This window comes from Musca autumnalis, unplaced genomic scaffold, assembly GCF_047663935.1.
Source record: "Musca autumnalis isolate F117 unplaced genomic scaffold, ASM4766393v1 scaffold_5, whole genome shotgun sequence".
Lineage (NCBI taxonomy): Eukaryota > Metazoa > Arthropoda > Insecta > Diptera > Muscidae > Musca > Musca autumnalis.
Genome location: NW_027412088.1, coordinates 112,747,027 through 112,762,529, shown reverse-complemented (window position 1 = coordinate 112,762,529; position 15,503 = coordinate 112,747,027). Strand labels below are relative to the sequence as shown.

Genomic DNA, 15,503 nt, shown 5'->3' with positions numbered 1-15,503 from the left:
TGCTTTAGTCACATATTCGCTTTCGCGTTTTCTCTGTCCGCTTTACAATAATTTTCGAACGAAAAAAAAACTGCCGGCAAACTTTGCAAAGTTTATCGCAAGGCTGGCAGCAAAAGATATGACTGGTGCTGCTCAGCGCGAACGAGTTGTGTGTGATGGTGTTGTTTGCTTTTTTTGTATACAATTCAAAATTTATTTTACCATTTTGGCTTTCTACTGACATTTGGTGTTAATATTGGCTACGTAAACATGACAATACATTCGCGTTCGTTTACGTACGACGCGTTGCGTCGTCAGTCGTTTGTTTTGAACCTTACGTCATTTTTAGCAACCGCATCGAGCTCTGATTGGTTGAAAAATATCGTACGATAAAATATTTTCATTGAAAACCAAAAGCAGCCCACATCACATTCAATTGCTGGCAGACTGATTGCTTACTTTTTGCTGTTGGTAGTAGGTACAGCGGTACCAGAAGCAAGCTTATTAACCAAAATTAATAATAAAAGTACAATGAATCAACTCCCTGCAAAAACTCATTCAACTTGTCGTCGTTGTTTGATACAATCGCTTGCCCATAACTAGTTCGAGAGCAGCGAACACGTCACAGTCAATGTGGATGGATCATTAGTTAACATTTCGCTCTCAACAATGCGAAGATTGCATTGATGTCATCGTCTCCCCCTCAGATGCCGCCAATGCCAGATAGGAATGTTTTTTTTTTTTTTTTTTTAATTTAAATATCTACTTAATTATATGTACGAAGCTTCAACTTGTTGCTGGTGTTCTCATTTGGAGTGTAATGGTGCTGGCGAAACCTCTATTTTAGCCAAATAAAAATGCACAAATACGAATTCTCTGTTGTGTTTTATGTTTTCGCTTTTCCTTCATACCGCCGAATCGGCTAGTCCACCACACACTCTGATAGACATGTGTACATCGGTAGTGGTCGATTGGGGTTTTCAGTTTTGGCCAAAATATGTCAAATTTGTATTTTATTTTTCTTTGTTATTTCTTTCTTCACATTTAATTCTTTGCGTTGTAGCTACATTGCTAAATTGTTTACTATTTCCTTGCGATGTGTTATCACGCTGAAGGTTAGAAATGTTGGGGTTTTTGTATTTTTAATAATTTGCAAATTGTTAGTATTCTCCGTGCGTATTTGCTAAAGCTGCAATTCAATTAATATGTACGTATTATTGTCGAAGTAGGCTTTAAGTTGAAAATATTTTTTTATTCGAAATACATTGAAAATGAAGTACGATCTCTTCGAACCAATTCTTATACAATATTTAACATATTTGCAGCATGCAAACATGTGATGAGATATTTTTTAAGAAAACTCACGGGAAATTTACGTTCAGAATAAAACGTCGTTTGCATTAGAGCTTTCTTTATGAGGACTTATTTTGACGTATGCGCAATGGTTTGACATTTGAAACCCAAAATGTATGCGTATTAGCCAAACATGTTGTCAAAAAATGTATCTAACGATTGGCCGGTTTCTCTAAAACGTTAGATCACATTACTACAAAATTCCTGTTATTATAAAAATTTTTGTTTAACTGAAAACAAATCACATTTTTTGTTTTTTGAAAAAAAGTAGAATTTTGGTATTATTTTGAACAAATTTGTCTTCGAATATATACAAAATGTATATGCTAAATGACAACACATACGTAAAAAACATCGTGTTAAGTAACCATAAGTGAAACAGGACATATACCTGTAACGTATTATCCAACAGCTTCCAAACAATATGTTCAAAATAATAGGAGTGCCCATACATAAAATGGAATGGTCCAAAAAACATGATTAAACTTCTCGATTTTGATCTATGTATTTTGTATTTGTTTGACATTGTTGATATCCCAACTGTTAATTCATTAACAGAAATGTGGCAATTTGATTTAAATTATTTACTGTTTACACCAACATTAAAAATTGTTTCCAAATGTTTTGTTCAAAAATAGGAGTGTGTAAGAAAAAGGACGATACAAAGGGTAAGTGCACCAGTAGTCGGCACTTTAAGGATTCTCGTATCTTTAGCCGTATGTAATTCCGAGTCTAAATGTCCAATCAAATTGAATTTAAGTTGTTATGATTCGTTATTTTGTGTAGTTTTAGATTATATAAACAATTTTTTTGATTATTTCTGTTCAACATGCAAAAATTACAATTTTAGTGAAATACTGTTTTTTCACCAGTAGTCGGCACCATTACCCAATAGTCGGCATGATATGATCGAGTAGTCGGCATGTTAAATTTAAATAAAGAAAAAATTCATACTTTATATTTTTTCTTAAATATTTGAAAGAACAATAGCTTAAGCATTTGTTATTTATACATTTCTAGTTTATTATATACATTTCTACTGATTTTACTTCAAAAAATAAGGAAATTTAAACATATTGTTTAAATAAATTAGGTCGTACCAATAGTCGGCATGATATGACCCAGTTGTCGGCACCCCACAACGTACGTTCTTCAAATCATGGCTAATATTGCTTTAAATCGCTAAAGTTCCTTTCAAATTGAAACAATTTTTTTATTAATTAGCCTTTAAAGTATTTCTTTAGTATTTTTTATAATTTTTAGCTAAAATTAATCGATAAAAACCAATGTTTATAACCCCATGCCGACTTCAGGCAAATTTTATATTTTTTTGTCCCTTAAGTCGGCATCAGCAAAAATTGCACAATTATAAATATTTTTTAAAAATGTCTTTTCCTTAAGTGTTCTTTTAACTGTTCTCTACCTTTATAACAAAAATGTTGTGGAAAATTTCTTCATTTTAATATAATTACAGAGCTTATAAGGTTAACATCTCCACAATTTTTTTCTTAAGAAACATGCATTTTCGGTTGTGGTGAAAACCCTTCACTGACAAAAACTTAAATTTCGATATAAAAATTGGTCCTAGCTCAATGAAATTTTATATAAAGTTAGCTGACAATATTGTTAAAGTATTTTTAAGATTATTTTCCTATTTTGTTTTCTTAATTTTCAGTTATTTGAGTTCAAATTCAAAAGGTGCCGACTACTGGTACATGCCGACATTAGGTGCACTTACCCAATATCTTTAGTTGAATTTACCACCAAAAGTGTATATATTTTAATTGATAGTAGTAAATCCAATAGATTTGAAGTTTGTTTGAAAACAAAAGTCCTTTGGTAGTAGCCAGAACAATAATATTGTCCTTGTAGCTATTTTTCCAATAAATTGAGCAATTATTAGGTAATTCAATGAATTTTAAACACAAAACCTTTGGTGATTAGAGTTGTTTAACACTTGGCTGTTACCTCGAACAATATATTCTTCTTGGATTCTTGAGCACAGGTTAAGCCAATTTCCATTAGCCCTTTATGTAGATCAAAGAAGCGTATCTATAAGGCATTCATTCCTCGACCTAATAATATTTTGTGGTCCTCAAAATTTGGAGCAGATTTATAATATAGGTGTAAACAGTAAATAGTTTAAATAAAATCGTCACATTTCTGTTAATAAATTAACAGTTGGGATGTCAACAATGTTAAACAAATACAAAATAGGCCAAAATGGAGAAGTTTAGCCATGTTTTTTCGGACCATTCCATTTTGTGTATCCAATATTTTGAACATAGCTGTACATACATAGCTTTCACTTGCAGCCTAATGGAAGTACATACAAATTATATCTGTCGGATAGATTAAATTGCATAAATTTATTTAATTTCGAATCTCTAGGTTGCTATATTTATTTAGTTCAAACTGTAATTGCTATTTACAAACTGAAAATATTAAACATATTAGGCAAGAATACAAATATAAAAAAGTAATCATCAATTTTGAGTTAGTTCATTTGTAAATCAGAGCAGAATTATATTTATTTGAAATTTCAATTATTCGTTTTTATTTTTCAATTACTACAATTGGTTACCGGGTTAACCATTTTATACAATTCAATACAATTTTTATTTTCAAAAGTAAAATGTTACAAATTCAAATGGAATACGAATTGCATGCGAAATGATGTAGTCAATGCATCATACTTCCAAATTGCTACTGCTGTTCAACCCTACTGTCATTTCAAAAAAATATAATTTTGAGTTAAAGTTTTCAAACCTGTTATTTCTTCTCAAATAAGATTAGTTATTTTATAAAATTGGAAAAGTAAACAACATTTTCCGGAAGAATGGATTTCATTTTTTAAATCAAATACTTCGATATTTACAAATACTATTACAAATGCTATCATGCCACGTCCACAATTACCAATTTACATCACATTTTAACGGCTTCAAAAATACCCCACAGCTTAATGTTGGGTATTTCTGACATGTATAACTTATGTTATTCCTAGGACATCCCATGGAATTTCTTCCTTAAATTTAAAATTCTATATTTTAAAATACGTATATTTAGTTAGTATATTACAATTAAAAATACAAATATCCAAAATGTAGCTTCTTGTAAAATTTATTTTATATAATTCAAGGCTACGAATTTGAACCCACAAAATTCAAATTAATGTCTAGAATATCTACGTATAATTGGAATGTCGTAAAATTTAGTCTGTGTTGTTTTTGTATATCGGCATTGTTCCAAATTATGGAATATATTTATTGTTAAGCATTTTTAGAACGCTTTACTTACGCATTTAAAATTTACAATGTACGCTTTAATAAATTTCTTGTGTTTTCTTTCTATTGCAGGTGTTTTAGAGGATATCCAAAGTGATTTTAAAATGCCCGATGATGATGCGGGTCTGCTGCAAACAGTCTTTGTACTATCTTATATGGTGTGTGCGCCAATTTTCGGCTATTTGGGAGATCGATATTCGAGACGATGGATCATGGCTATTGGTGTTCTTTTATGGTCTACAACGACATTGGTGGGATCATTTATGACAAGTTCCGGCTGGTTTATGACATTCCGTGCTTTGGTGGGTATTGGAGAGGCATCATACAGTACCATAGCACCAACAATAATATCGGATTTATTTGTACATGATCTACGCTCAAAAATGCTGGCCGTTTTTTATTTTGCCATACCAGTTGGTTCTGGTTTTGGGTAAGTTCGACAGAAAACATATACAAATATACATTAATGCATACCTATGCATTAATGCATATAGTATATCTATTCGAATTGTATATTTACTTGCTACGATTTTATGCCATTTGGCAAAATTTCATCAAGTTCAAGTTCAGTGCAAAAAATAAACATCTCATGTATTTACATATATTGAAATTGTATCTCTTGACAACTAACTTTAAATGTCAATTTAAATACAAAAAAAGAAGGAATCGTAATTTTCACCCAGGGTTCAATGACAGACAATGATCGCCATGCATATATAAATATAACAATTTGTTGAAATATCGCATGTTCATTTGGAAACGGTTCAATTTTTTATAGTTGGACTAATGGTTGCTATCGTTCTACCTACCGACACTCGCCGTAAAAATATACATAGTTGTGATAAAAGAATACATTATTTATCGATCAGATAATTGAACTTTATGTTCAAATTGTGAAATTTTGTTCTTGCGTGTGTATTTTTTTATCAAACATCATGTTAAGATTGCAACAATTGATATTGGTCGGGATAATTAAATTAGCATGAAATAAATCAATTGACTTTATCAGACCATGTACGTTGGTTATGTACATATGTATGTACTCACTGATTTTGAGTCTTTAAATTAGTAACTGGTTCTGAAACCTTTGACTTGTAATAATTTTCAATTGAAATTATTCATTTTTCATATATGTACCAAATAAAAAGAGTGTGTGCTTTTGCTGGCATCTCTCGTTTTAGGCACATATACGTTTATATTATATATGATGCAATACATTTTTAAAAACATCGCAGTAATATATAAACAGGGAAATTGGCGTATGGCTATTGTTCACGAATTATATCTAACATGTTTATATGCAAAGGAAAAAACAAAACAAACAAAATCTGGATACTTGCATTCTATATTGTTTATCTTTTTTATTAGGCATTTGACTTAAATCATTAACAAATTGAGGGACGAACTAATAATAATTAAACCGCCAATCTTATGATTGTTAGTATAAATTACATTCCTCAATAAAACAACAGTGCTGGAAATTGTTTGCTTTTAGTTCCTACTTGGGTTCATTAAATCACATTGATACTTATGATCTAAATAAACCGTTTTTAAATGCAAAAGCTTTCATTATTAACATTGTTCAATCGTTTTCTAATTTACAGTTACATTGTTGGTTCTGAAACAGCTCATTTGGCTGGAAATTGGCGCTGGGCGCTACGTGTCACACCCATATTGGGTATTGCTGCTGTCGCTTTAATTTTACTCATTAAAGATCCAGAACGTGGTGAAAGCGAAGGCTCTCACAATCTCTCAACCACCACATATACAGAAGATGTCAAATATTTGGTGAAAAATCGTTCATTTATGTTGTCCACAGCTGGTTTCACCTGTGTAGCCTTTGTTGCTGGTGCATTGGCTTGGTGGGGACCAAAATTCATTTTCCTTGGTTTGAAAATGCAACCGGGCAATGAGAATTTAATTCAAAATGAGTAAGTATTGATCAATATAAATGAAATGAATTTTTTCCCTTGAGTGAAACTCATCACACACACACATACAACCCACACTATAAATATGTAATTAGCGTATCGTACAAGTTTGGAATGATAACAATGATTGCTGGCCTAATTGGCGTACCCTTGGGATCTATAATGGCAACACGCTTTAGACGTCAAGTTGAGAATTGTGATCCGTATATTTGTGCTGCTGGTCTATTGAGTTCTGCCCCTATGGCTTATCTAGCATTGTACTTGTCACGATCTAGTGCTGCATGGTGTTTCTTCTTTATTTTTGGAGCTCAATTGGCATTGAATCTATGCTGGTCCATTGTGGCAGATATACTATTGGTAAGATATTTCATTGATATTTTCTCTTTTAGATAGTTAAGAATGTTTTTGAGCTACAATGCATCAACAACAAGAATAATGTCTCCACCAGAACCATCTTCAATCTACAACCTACTTGTACGAACGCTAAACATTTGTTTTTCTTTTAACAAAAAGAGAAGGTCTTTTTTATATTTCGACTAATTTCAAAATTATATTAAAACAATTGTATTTTTTACCTCTCTTTTCTATACGTTTTGCATTGTTATATTGTTTCTGCCAAAAACAGCGTGTCTTTCAAATTTGGTGCTATAACAATGATTGCGGGAATAATAGGCGTACCATTAGGTTCAGTTTTATCCACCAAATTGGTTAAAAGTTTTCCTACTGCTGACCCCTTGATTTGTGCCTTTGGATTAATATTGAGTGTGCCCTTAATGACGGGTGCCATGATACTTGTCTCTGACAACACTGTTGCTACCTATATTCTAATATTTTTCGGCCAACTGTCATTGAATATGAATTGGGCAATTGTTGCTGATATTTTACTGGTAAGATATTTCTCTATTCGTACATTGAACCTTTTTTGCGAACATTGTAAAAATTCATGTATATGTTGTTTTAATAGATTTTTGTTTAATATTTACTGTTATAAAAATTAACCATCATATATTGTGAGTGTAATTGGAGATTTGAGGTTTTTTTAATTTTTCTAGTGAAAATTTAGATATATTTGTTTACTAAACAACAAATACAATTCATAACATAACTTTCTAAGAATTGACAATAACCAGTTTATTGTTATATTGTTTTCTCAATGAAATTATTACAACAATAAATCTTAAGGATTTGTGTTCCTGCGGGAATCATTAGTGCCCTCTTCATCTTCATTTCTATGGAAGTTCTTGAATTGTATTTGTTTTGGTGTTGGTAAATTATTGACTAATTTTGTTTTCTTACCCCTCTTGTAATTTACACATTACCACATGCACTCGTTTTTATATCACAAACACACCCACCCCACAACACCCAAAACACTTGCACACGAAGGCAAAGCAAATATTGCTGCACCACACAAAAGCTTTTACAACAATATGCGGCGATACACACCCTCCCAATAACACGGTTAACACCATTATTTTTATTGTACAAATTATTCAGAATATATGCTACGTCAAAGAACTCATACATATAAACAGGTTTATAATGAAATATAATAAAATCATGTATATGCCTCCTGCTTCTTCTGTGGCCCCCTTTTTGTTATATTTTCATTTTTTTGCATTATTTAAACATAAAATACACCCCTTTTTACGATTCGTCTAAACGTTTCCTCTTTTGTAATAGAGGTTTGCAATTACTCCCCAAGGATACTATGTCAAACAGGTTTCAGCACATCACAAATGTTCTTAGTGGAGGGGAGGTGTAATCAAATTGTTTGTAGATGTTGGGTGGAACCCTTGTATGAAGTGTTTATTCTGTTGGGGGAGAAGAAGAAATGGAAAACATGTTATGTGACTCATCCCCAAAAAATGAATAAAACATAATGATATTAACTAAATGATGATACATTTAGCAGACATTTTTCATGCATAAATTAACAATTTCATTTTCGGCACTCATGTCGAATTTGAGCGGGAAGCTATTTGAATCAGCATCCCCACTTTTGGCATGTTAAGTATATTAATACATTAGAAATGCCCCTTACCCTTTAGTTCACACATTTCCATTGGCAAAGTAATTAATGTTATCAAACTCCCTTAATTTTATTACAAGTTTGCATTGAAACATTCGATTAACAGTTTCTATAAAATGTAACGAATATTTGCTAGCTATTAGCTTTATTTAGCATATAATTTTACTTGTTTTTTTTTCTGTTTCTATTTTTATAATTTCTCTTAATAATCTATGGCATTCACACCGATAGGTGTTAATTTTTTATGACGTATGTACATATGTAGTATGTTAAGCGTCATCATATTTTGTTGTGTTATTTTCATCTCTATTATCTCTATTGCGGACAGCTATTCTCCATAGCTTCTCCTTATATTTTTTAAAAAAATATATAAATGTTTATCTTTAAATTATTTATTGTGGTCTGCAAGTATCATATCTTCAAATTTGTCACTTAAAATTTTGCGATAATCATTATCAATATGACAATGAATACGTAGTAGTAAGGCTATATTATGTATTAAACAAGCATTTTCCTGTAATTTCTGGTGAAATTAATATTTGAAATATGCTAAGGTGGTTATAACAGAATAGACTTAGAAAAGCCGCGGCGTTCATCACCACTCGAAGTGAGACATCGCTTTTAAGAGGTTTTCCTTCACTCGAATCGCCGATTGTTTCTAATTCAAACGGCTGGTGTACATAATTGTATTTAAATATGTCTTTGTCGGCATATAGCTCATATAGGTTACATAGTATACCACGCCGATGTTCTCTTTATAAACAGATTGATTCAAAATTTTAAATGTAAATACATTGAATATTTTATTAGATTTGATTGAATTATTGAATCTTGTTTAATAGTTAAAAAATACTAAACATGTGTTGATTGGCTGTTAGTAGTTTCTCTTTGACTTCGTATTGTGATTCTACCGGTTTATATACTTAAATATACATATATGTCATCAGTTTTGGGATTTAAAGATTTGAGATATATTTCTTTTAATAGTTTTGCAAAGTACAATGATTTAAAATTATAAAGTCCAATTCTATATGTTTACGAGTGGGCCATTTTTAACTTTCATTAAATGTAAATGTTTTAACATTTACAAAGAAAAAAGTAAAAATTTCTATTTTTGTGGATTAATGGAGGAAATCACACATAATCTCTGTTTTTCACTAATGTCCCTACAGGTACAACCCAACTGAATCACTTTCCCCTTTTTGATTTTTCATTTTGTTTTTTTTTTTTCATATAAAACAATGCTTAATGTCATAATTTTAGACTTCTACAATCCCAAGGATCTTTGAATATTAATTAATTATTCGGTTTCATTCTCTATGTGACTTTTTGTTTTCATTGTTGCAATTTTAAAATTCTGTAATAATGTAGTACCTACCTTGGCTTTATAGTAACAAACAACCAGCACCAATACCAACTTTTGAACTATGAACTCATCAATTTTATAACAGTAAATTTAAACAACACAACTCATGGTGAAAAGAACACATACATACATGAAAAGGATGCAATGTACGTACACTTAAGTAGCACATCATCATTATATAGTAAAAACGGGAAAGCAGGAGCAAATACAACAACAGCGCAATTGTCAATTCATAAACAATACAGTAACGCCTAAAAATATGGAGTATATTTTTTCTATTAAATTTTTCTATTATTACCGTACAGTACTTTTACGAACATGACGATTGTTCTGGTGGTGGCGTTAATGAACTGTACTGTTGCAAATTGTTCTCAGTCGTCTTTATTATGATGGGTCGAGAACTTGTTTGTTGTTTTTGCTCTAGTGGCTCCATCTCTTGTACACTTTTGTTACTAGTTTTATGTTGTTGGTTTTTGGTGCATGAATTGGATAATATGCATAAGCTTTTATACATTGTCTTTGATTTGTGCACAGTAGTGGCCAGTATATACAAGTACACTTTGGAAATTTTCTCTAATCACACACATACACGTTAATAATATATTTCCAAAATATTTATTTCAGTACGTTGTTGTTCCAACGCGAAGGTCAACAGCTGAAGCATTCCAAATATTGATTTCACATGCTTTGGGTGATGCTGGCAGTCCCTATTTAGTTGGAGTGGTAAGTATTTATGGGGGTTATCATGAACGGCAATTCCCCGTGAATTTTTTCGCTTTCACCCTTAAGTTGCAACGGCGGAAAGACGAAACTCACGGTGAAATTTCATTCATGATACCCCATATATGTATGTGTTTGTTCGTATGTATGTAGTACATATATTTACAAAGATTATCGTTATTAGGATAAATGTTTTCATTTCCATAAATTTCCTTCAGAACGACGGATATTTATTATATGGGGATTTCTGAATGAAATCGGACACTTTTTCAAAAAATGATTTTTGATTTCCTTTATTTTTTGTTGTGTTGTTTTCATTTCCATAAATTTCCTTCAGAACGACGGATATTTATTATATGGGGATTTCTGAATGAAATCGGACACTTTTTCAAAAAATGATTTTTGATTTCCTTTATTTTTTGTTGTGTTGATGCTTCTTAGCAAAACATTTCAGTATTAGCATCAGCACAACAGAAAATAAAGGAAATCAAAAATCACTTTTTGAAAAAGTGTCCTATTTCATTGAGAAATCCCCATGTACATATGTACCTACAAAGGTGGCAAGAAGTCAAAAAGAACTTTTAATGAGAAATGGCTAAAGCGTATAAAAAATAGTACAAATCGAAATTGAAGAAAATTGTAATAAATGTTTCTTATCCTTTATGTAGCATACTTTCAGGCGTATGTTTAATTTTAAAGAGAACACAACGACGCTTTTTATAATAGCCCTAAGGCCTTTTTAACTTCTTTAAAGACATAGTAATTCGAAAATTCAAGAAATTACAGGGACCAGTGGTGGAAATTTGTAACTCATTTTTTATTATCTTTACACACACATAAACACATAATTGTTGAGAATCCTCCGTGTCATATTATACAATCTAATTAGGTTGTATGAGCTTTATCGAAATTTCTAGTTAGTTTGCACATGAGATTCGAAGAAATTCATTGTATTTTGAGATTACACTTTCTTTTTCCCTTATTTAGTTATAAATAATTACATAAATTATAATTTAAACCATACTAATTTTATTTAATTAATTTGTAGAAATTTGAAAAAAAATCTCTTTACAATATATCTAATGTTATCATATTTCTCGTCATTTTCAGTTATCAGAAGCTATAAAGAAACATTTACGCACAAATGTCCACAGAGCTACGGAATTTGTTAGTAGTGGCGGCCTGGAGAGTCTTTCTTTAACAGTGGTTGAGACAGTAAATTCAACAATAGCAAACGCAACAACAACGCTTATGCCTAGCACAACAACTGTGCCAACGACAACAACTTCTGCAGCTATAATCTCACGCTATAATCATAACGATGTAAATATACCTGTTGTACACTCATTAAATTAAACACTTATAACATCCATTTTCATTTTCTTTTAGGATACTGATCTAACCAAATTTGAGGCTCTGCAATATGCATTATTCTCAACCTGCTTCGTTGAAGTGTTGGGTGGTATATTCTTTTTAATAACTGCTGCCTTTATTATTAGTGATAAACGTAAAGCTAGTCAGGCTATTCGTGGTAAGTTTATTTTAAGAAATATTCTAATTAAGAAGTTTAACAACAAAAATCATCATGAAATTTCCCTTACACAAACATATAACATGTGTATGTGTAAAAAAGTTTGTGTATTGTATATATCTTTTTTCGGTTTCTATTGCATATAAGCAGTTTATGGTAATAAAAATTTCATTATGATTTTTTATAAATTATATCAATTTAAAAAAAAATCTTTATTTATTACAAACTATTAGTATGTATTTCCTCTTTAGTTTTTGAACTCAAAGACATTACCGACTGCAATACAAATGAAGAAACAGACGATTAAAACTGTTCTAAAAATATCGACATTTAAAGAAAAATATTTTTCTTATTTAGAATATTTTAAATTTTTCTAGGTGGGTTGAGTTAAAATTATTTTATGTTTGTTACATTTTTTCCCTTTTTGTTTAATTTAACTAACAACTCTGCCCACTTATATACTTATTTCTTTTATTTGACCCGCTGTATTCTTAACACTATGCGACTGTTTTTTTATAACTAGTTAGTGAAGTTTTTTTTTTTTTGCTTTTATATACATACATTTAAATAATTTTTAGTTCACTATATATGAAATCGTTTGTCGAGATTATCAATAATATCTTTAATCAGTTACAAAAAGTTAGATTTTCTACACGTATAATTTTTATTTGTGGCTTAACGCCATAACGCAGTTTCACTTGCTTTTGCTGAGTATTTGAGCCAAGTGATATCGTCCTGTGCTTGACATTCCGTTTGGGTTCCACAATAAAAAGTTCCAATTATCTGCTCATGATTTTCAAACCATTATCATAGAATTTTAACGTGAGAATAATTTTGATATGTAGTACAATTGACTTTATTTTGTTTATTTTTGGTCCTGAACCAATGAATTAAAAAATTCAAGTACTCTTAACAATAGGATTCAAGTGTCAAGAGAATTGGGTAGAAAATCTATTGGGTAGCAAGCTACGGATCGGACTATTAACCATAATATGTTTTTCCTAGCCAAAAACTCTGAAAACTTTGGTGTTTAGATAAAATAGGTTGCAGTTGTCCGTGTAAACTAATTGTAATTTTTGCTAATATGCATATTATAATTACATAGCTTATAATGTTTATTAAACTTAACCAGGCTTATCTCTGATCAAGAACTAGTATATATGTCTTTGTTGCAGTGTTTGCATCAATAATTTATTTGCCAATTAGCCCAATTATCTATTTATTTTTTTAACTAGTTTTCTATCACAATTGGTATTTATAGTGGTGTACTAATATTTTCACTTATTTTCCTTTTTCCAGATGGCCATCAAGCTGTGCCAAATCATGCCCCTGTCGATATTGATGAAATTTCATAAATTTCATCTCAAACGCGCCGCAATGCTGCAACAACCAAAATTCAAATCATATTTTTTATGAGTTTATCATTATCAATCATACTTACACAAGACATTGTAAATGTATGGTTGATTTGATATTGCTACAGACTGATGAACATAGAATACAAAACAATCATTACTATTCTCCATTTTATGTTAAGTTAAATTAAGCCTGCAACGTTAAGTGATGTATGCAAATACATATCTCTCTGCCAACGACGAACAGCTGCTATGCTCTCCTGAGAAATGAGAAAGAAGCAGCAAATAACGTTTGCATGTAAAATGTACCACATCCTATTTTACAGAGGTACAGGAGGTTCCTACAACACAAGCAAGACGACAACTACGATGTACTCCACACCGCTGAAAAATCGCATCAAATTATATCTCTAAAAATTAATTTATCTCAATTTTTATTTTATTCTAATATTATTTTTAGCATCTTTTTAAATTGTTATTAATGCTATTTTGTTTTATTGAGTAGTGCGGAAAGGAAAACAAAAACAGTTTAGTATTGTTATTTTATTATTATCATTTAATTATAATTAAATTACATTCACCCCCACCATATGAACATTATCAATATGAATTCTCAATCCATCCTTCAAAACATTAATCATCACATTAGCCGATAGGAATATGTAAATGACACACATAAGTGAACTCTCTGGCTGGCACCTTTCATTTACTGGTGGTAAAAATAAACAAATAATGTACGCTCATTAGGGAAACTTCATCAATTTCATTTTGTAAATATTAGTTTAGTAACAAAACAAAAAAATCATCCTAAATTAATTATGGAATATGTGTAGCCTAGAATTTGTATAATCAAGTAGTTAGTTGTTTTTTATTTTATTTTGAAACAAAAAGAAAAGCAGAAATGCAAGAAACAAAAGCAATTTTTTAAACAAAACCCATGCTCATTCATATCACATTTATGATGTCCATGAAGAAGAATCCATTGTGTTTTACTTAAAAATTTACAATTGATCCAATGCATAAAATGAAAAGTCATTAGTTACTAAGGTTGTTTCCACAAAATGTATTATTTAAAACATGATATACATATGTTTGGGATTAATTCGGAAATTTATATATTAAAAATACATACATATTAACATATGTATATAATTGTATTTACAAAAATCCGGAATAGTAGACAAATTAAGAATTGCAAAAAGACTGTAACCTTTTGAAAATTGTTATAAGCAAAGTAGAAACAAAGAAATATGTGAATTGATTGAATATAAAGAAGTAAAACACGATTGCCCAGATTTAATTTTATCCACTATGAAATAAAACTAATTCTAAAATAAAAAAACAAGTGACTTTTATTTAAAAGGTTGGGAAGTGGTATTGATATAAAGGGGTCGATTATCGATAGCAATTATCGTTGAGTGGCGTTGACAGTTGCCAAAATTACTTTATGTATGACAACTTTCAACTGAATTTGCGAATGTCAGTTGGCGAAGCGGCTATTTTTCAGCAACCAGCTATTTTTAGTTACTGTGAACATTTTCGAAGAAACAAGAAGTAAAATAGAAAGGAAAATAAACATTTTCTTAACAATTGATGATTCTTTGCATCAACAGTTTGAAATATTAATTGATAAATTGGTTGGTCCGAAACGTCAGTTGCTTTGTATTCGTGCATGAATCTAGGGGTTCTTAGATCGTGTTCCCCACTACTGCAATTTCATAAAATTACTCTAGTTTGGAACTCGATCTAAGAACCCCTAGTTGCATGCAAGAAAACAAAGCAACTGACGCTTCGGAATTCAGCCATTGAGTGCAAATTCAATGTGCACATGTTCCATCTAAGGGAATTTCGTTTTTGAATAAATGATTTTTATTTTGTATTTTTTCCTCCTCTGTCAACTTCGAAACGATCTAATTTTGGCACAATTTACCCTCTATCAAGTGGACAAC

The 15,503-nt window shown here is 30.7% G+C and overlaps 1 protein-coding gene across 4 annotated transcripts in view; it reads left to right on the top strand.

Moving 5' to 3' along the window:
- spin (lysolipid transporter protein spinster) overlaps nucleotides 1-14,896 on the top strand; it is a 33,009-nt gene extending 18,113 nt beyond the window's left edge. For 2 of the 4 annotated variants that reach the window (XM_073992374.1, XM_073992376.1), the window contains exons 2-8: nucleotides 4,692-5,049; nucleotides 6,224-6,550; nucleotides 7,176-7,437; nucleotides 10,573-10,671; nucleotides 11,779-11,991; nucleotides 12,058-12,199; nucleotides 13,499-14,896. In XM_073992374.1, the coding sequence (XP_073848475.1) occupies nucleotides 4,692-5,049; nucleotides 6,224-6,550; nucleotides 7,176-7,437; nucleotides 10,573-10,671; nucleotides 11,779-11,991; nucleotides 12,058-12,199; nucleotides 13,499-13,554 (1,457 nt within the window). In that variant the 3' untranslated portion in view covers nucleotides 13,555-14,896. Of the gene's footprint in view, nucleotides 1-4,691; nucleotides 5,050-6,223; nucleotides 6,551-6,645; nucleotides 6,908-7,175; nucleotides 7,438-10,572; nucleotides 10,672-11,778; nucleotides 11,992-12,057; nucleotides 12,200-13,498 lie in introns of all 4 variants that reach the window. The other 2 variants (XM_073992375.1, XM_073992377.1) reach the window with 1 other exon arrangement.
- The last annotated feature ends 607 nt before the right edge of the window (nucleotides 14,897-15,503 follow it).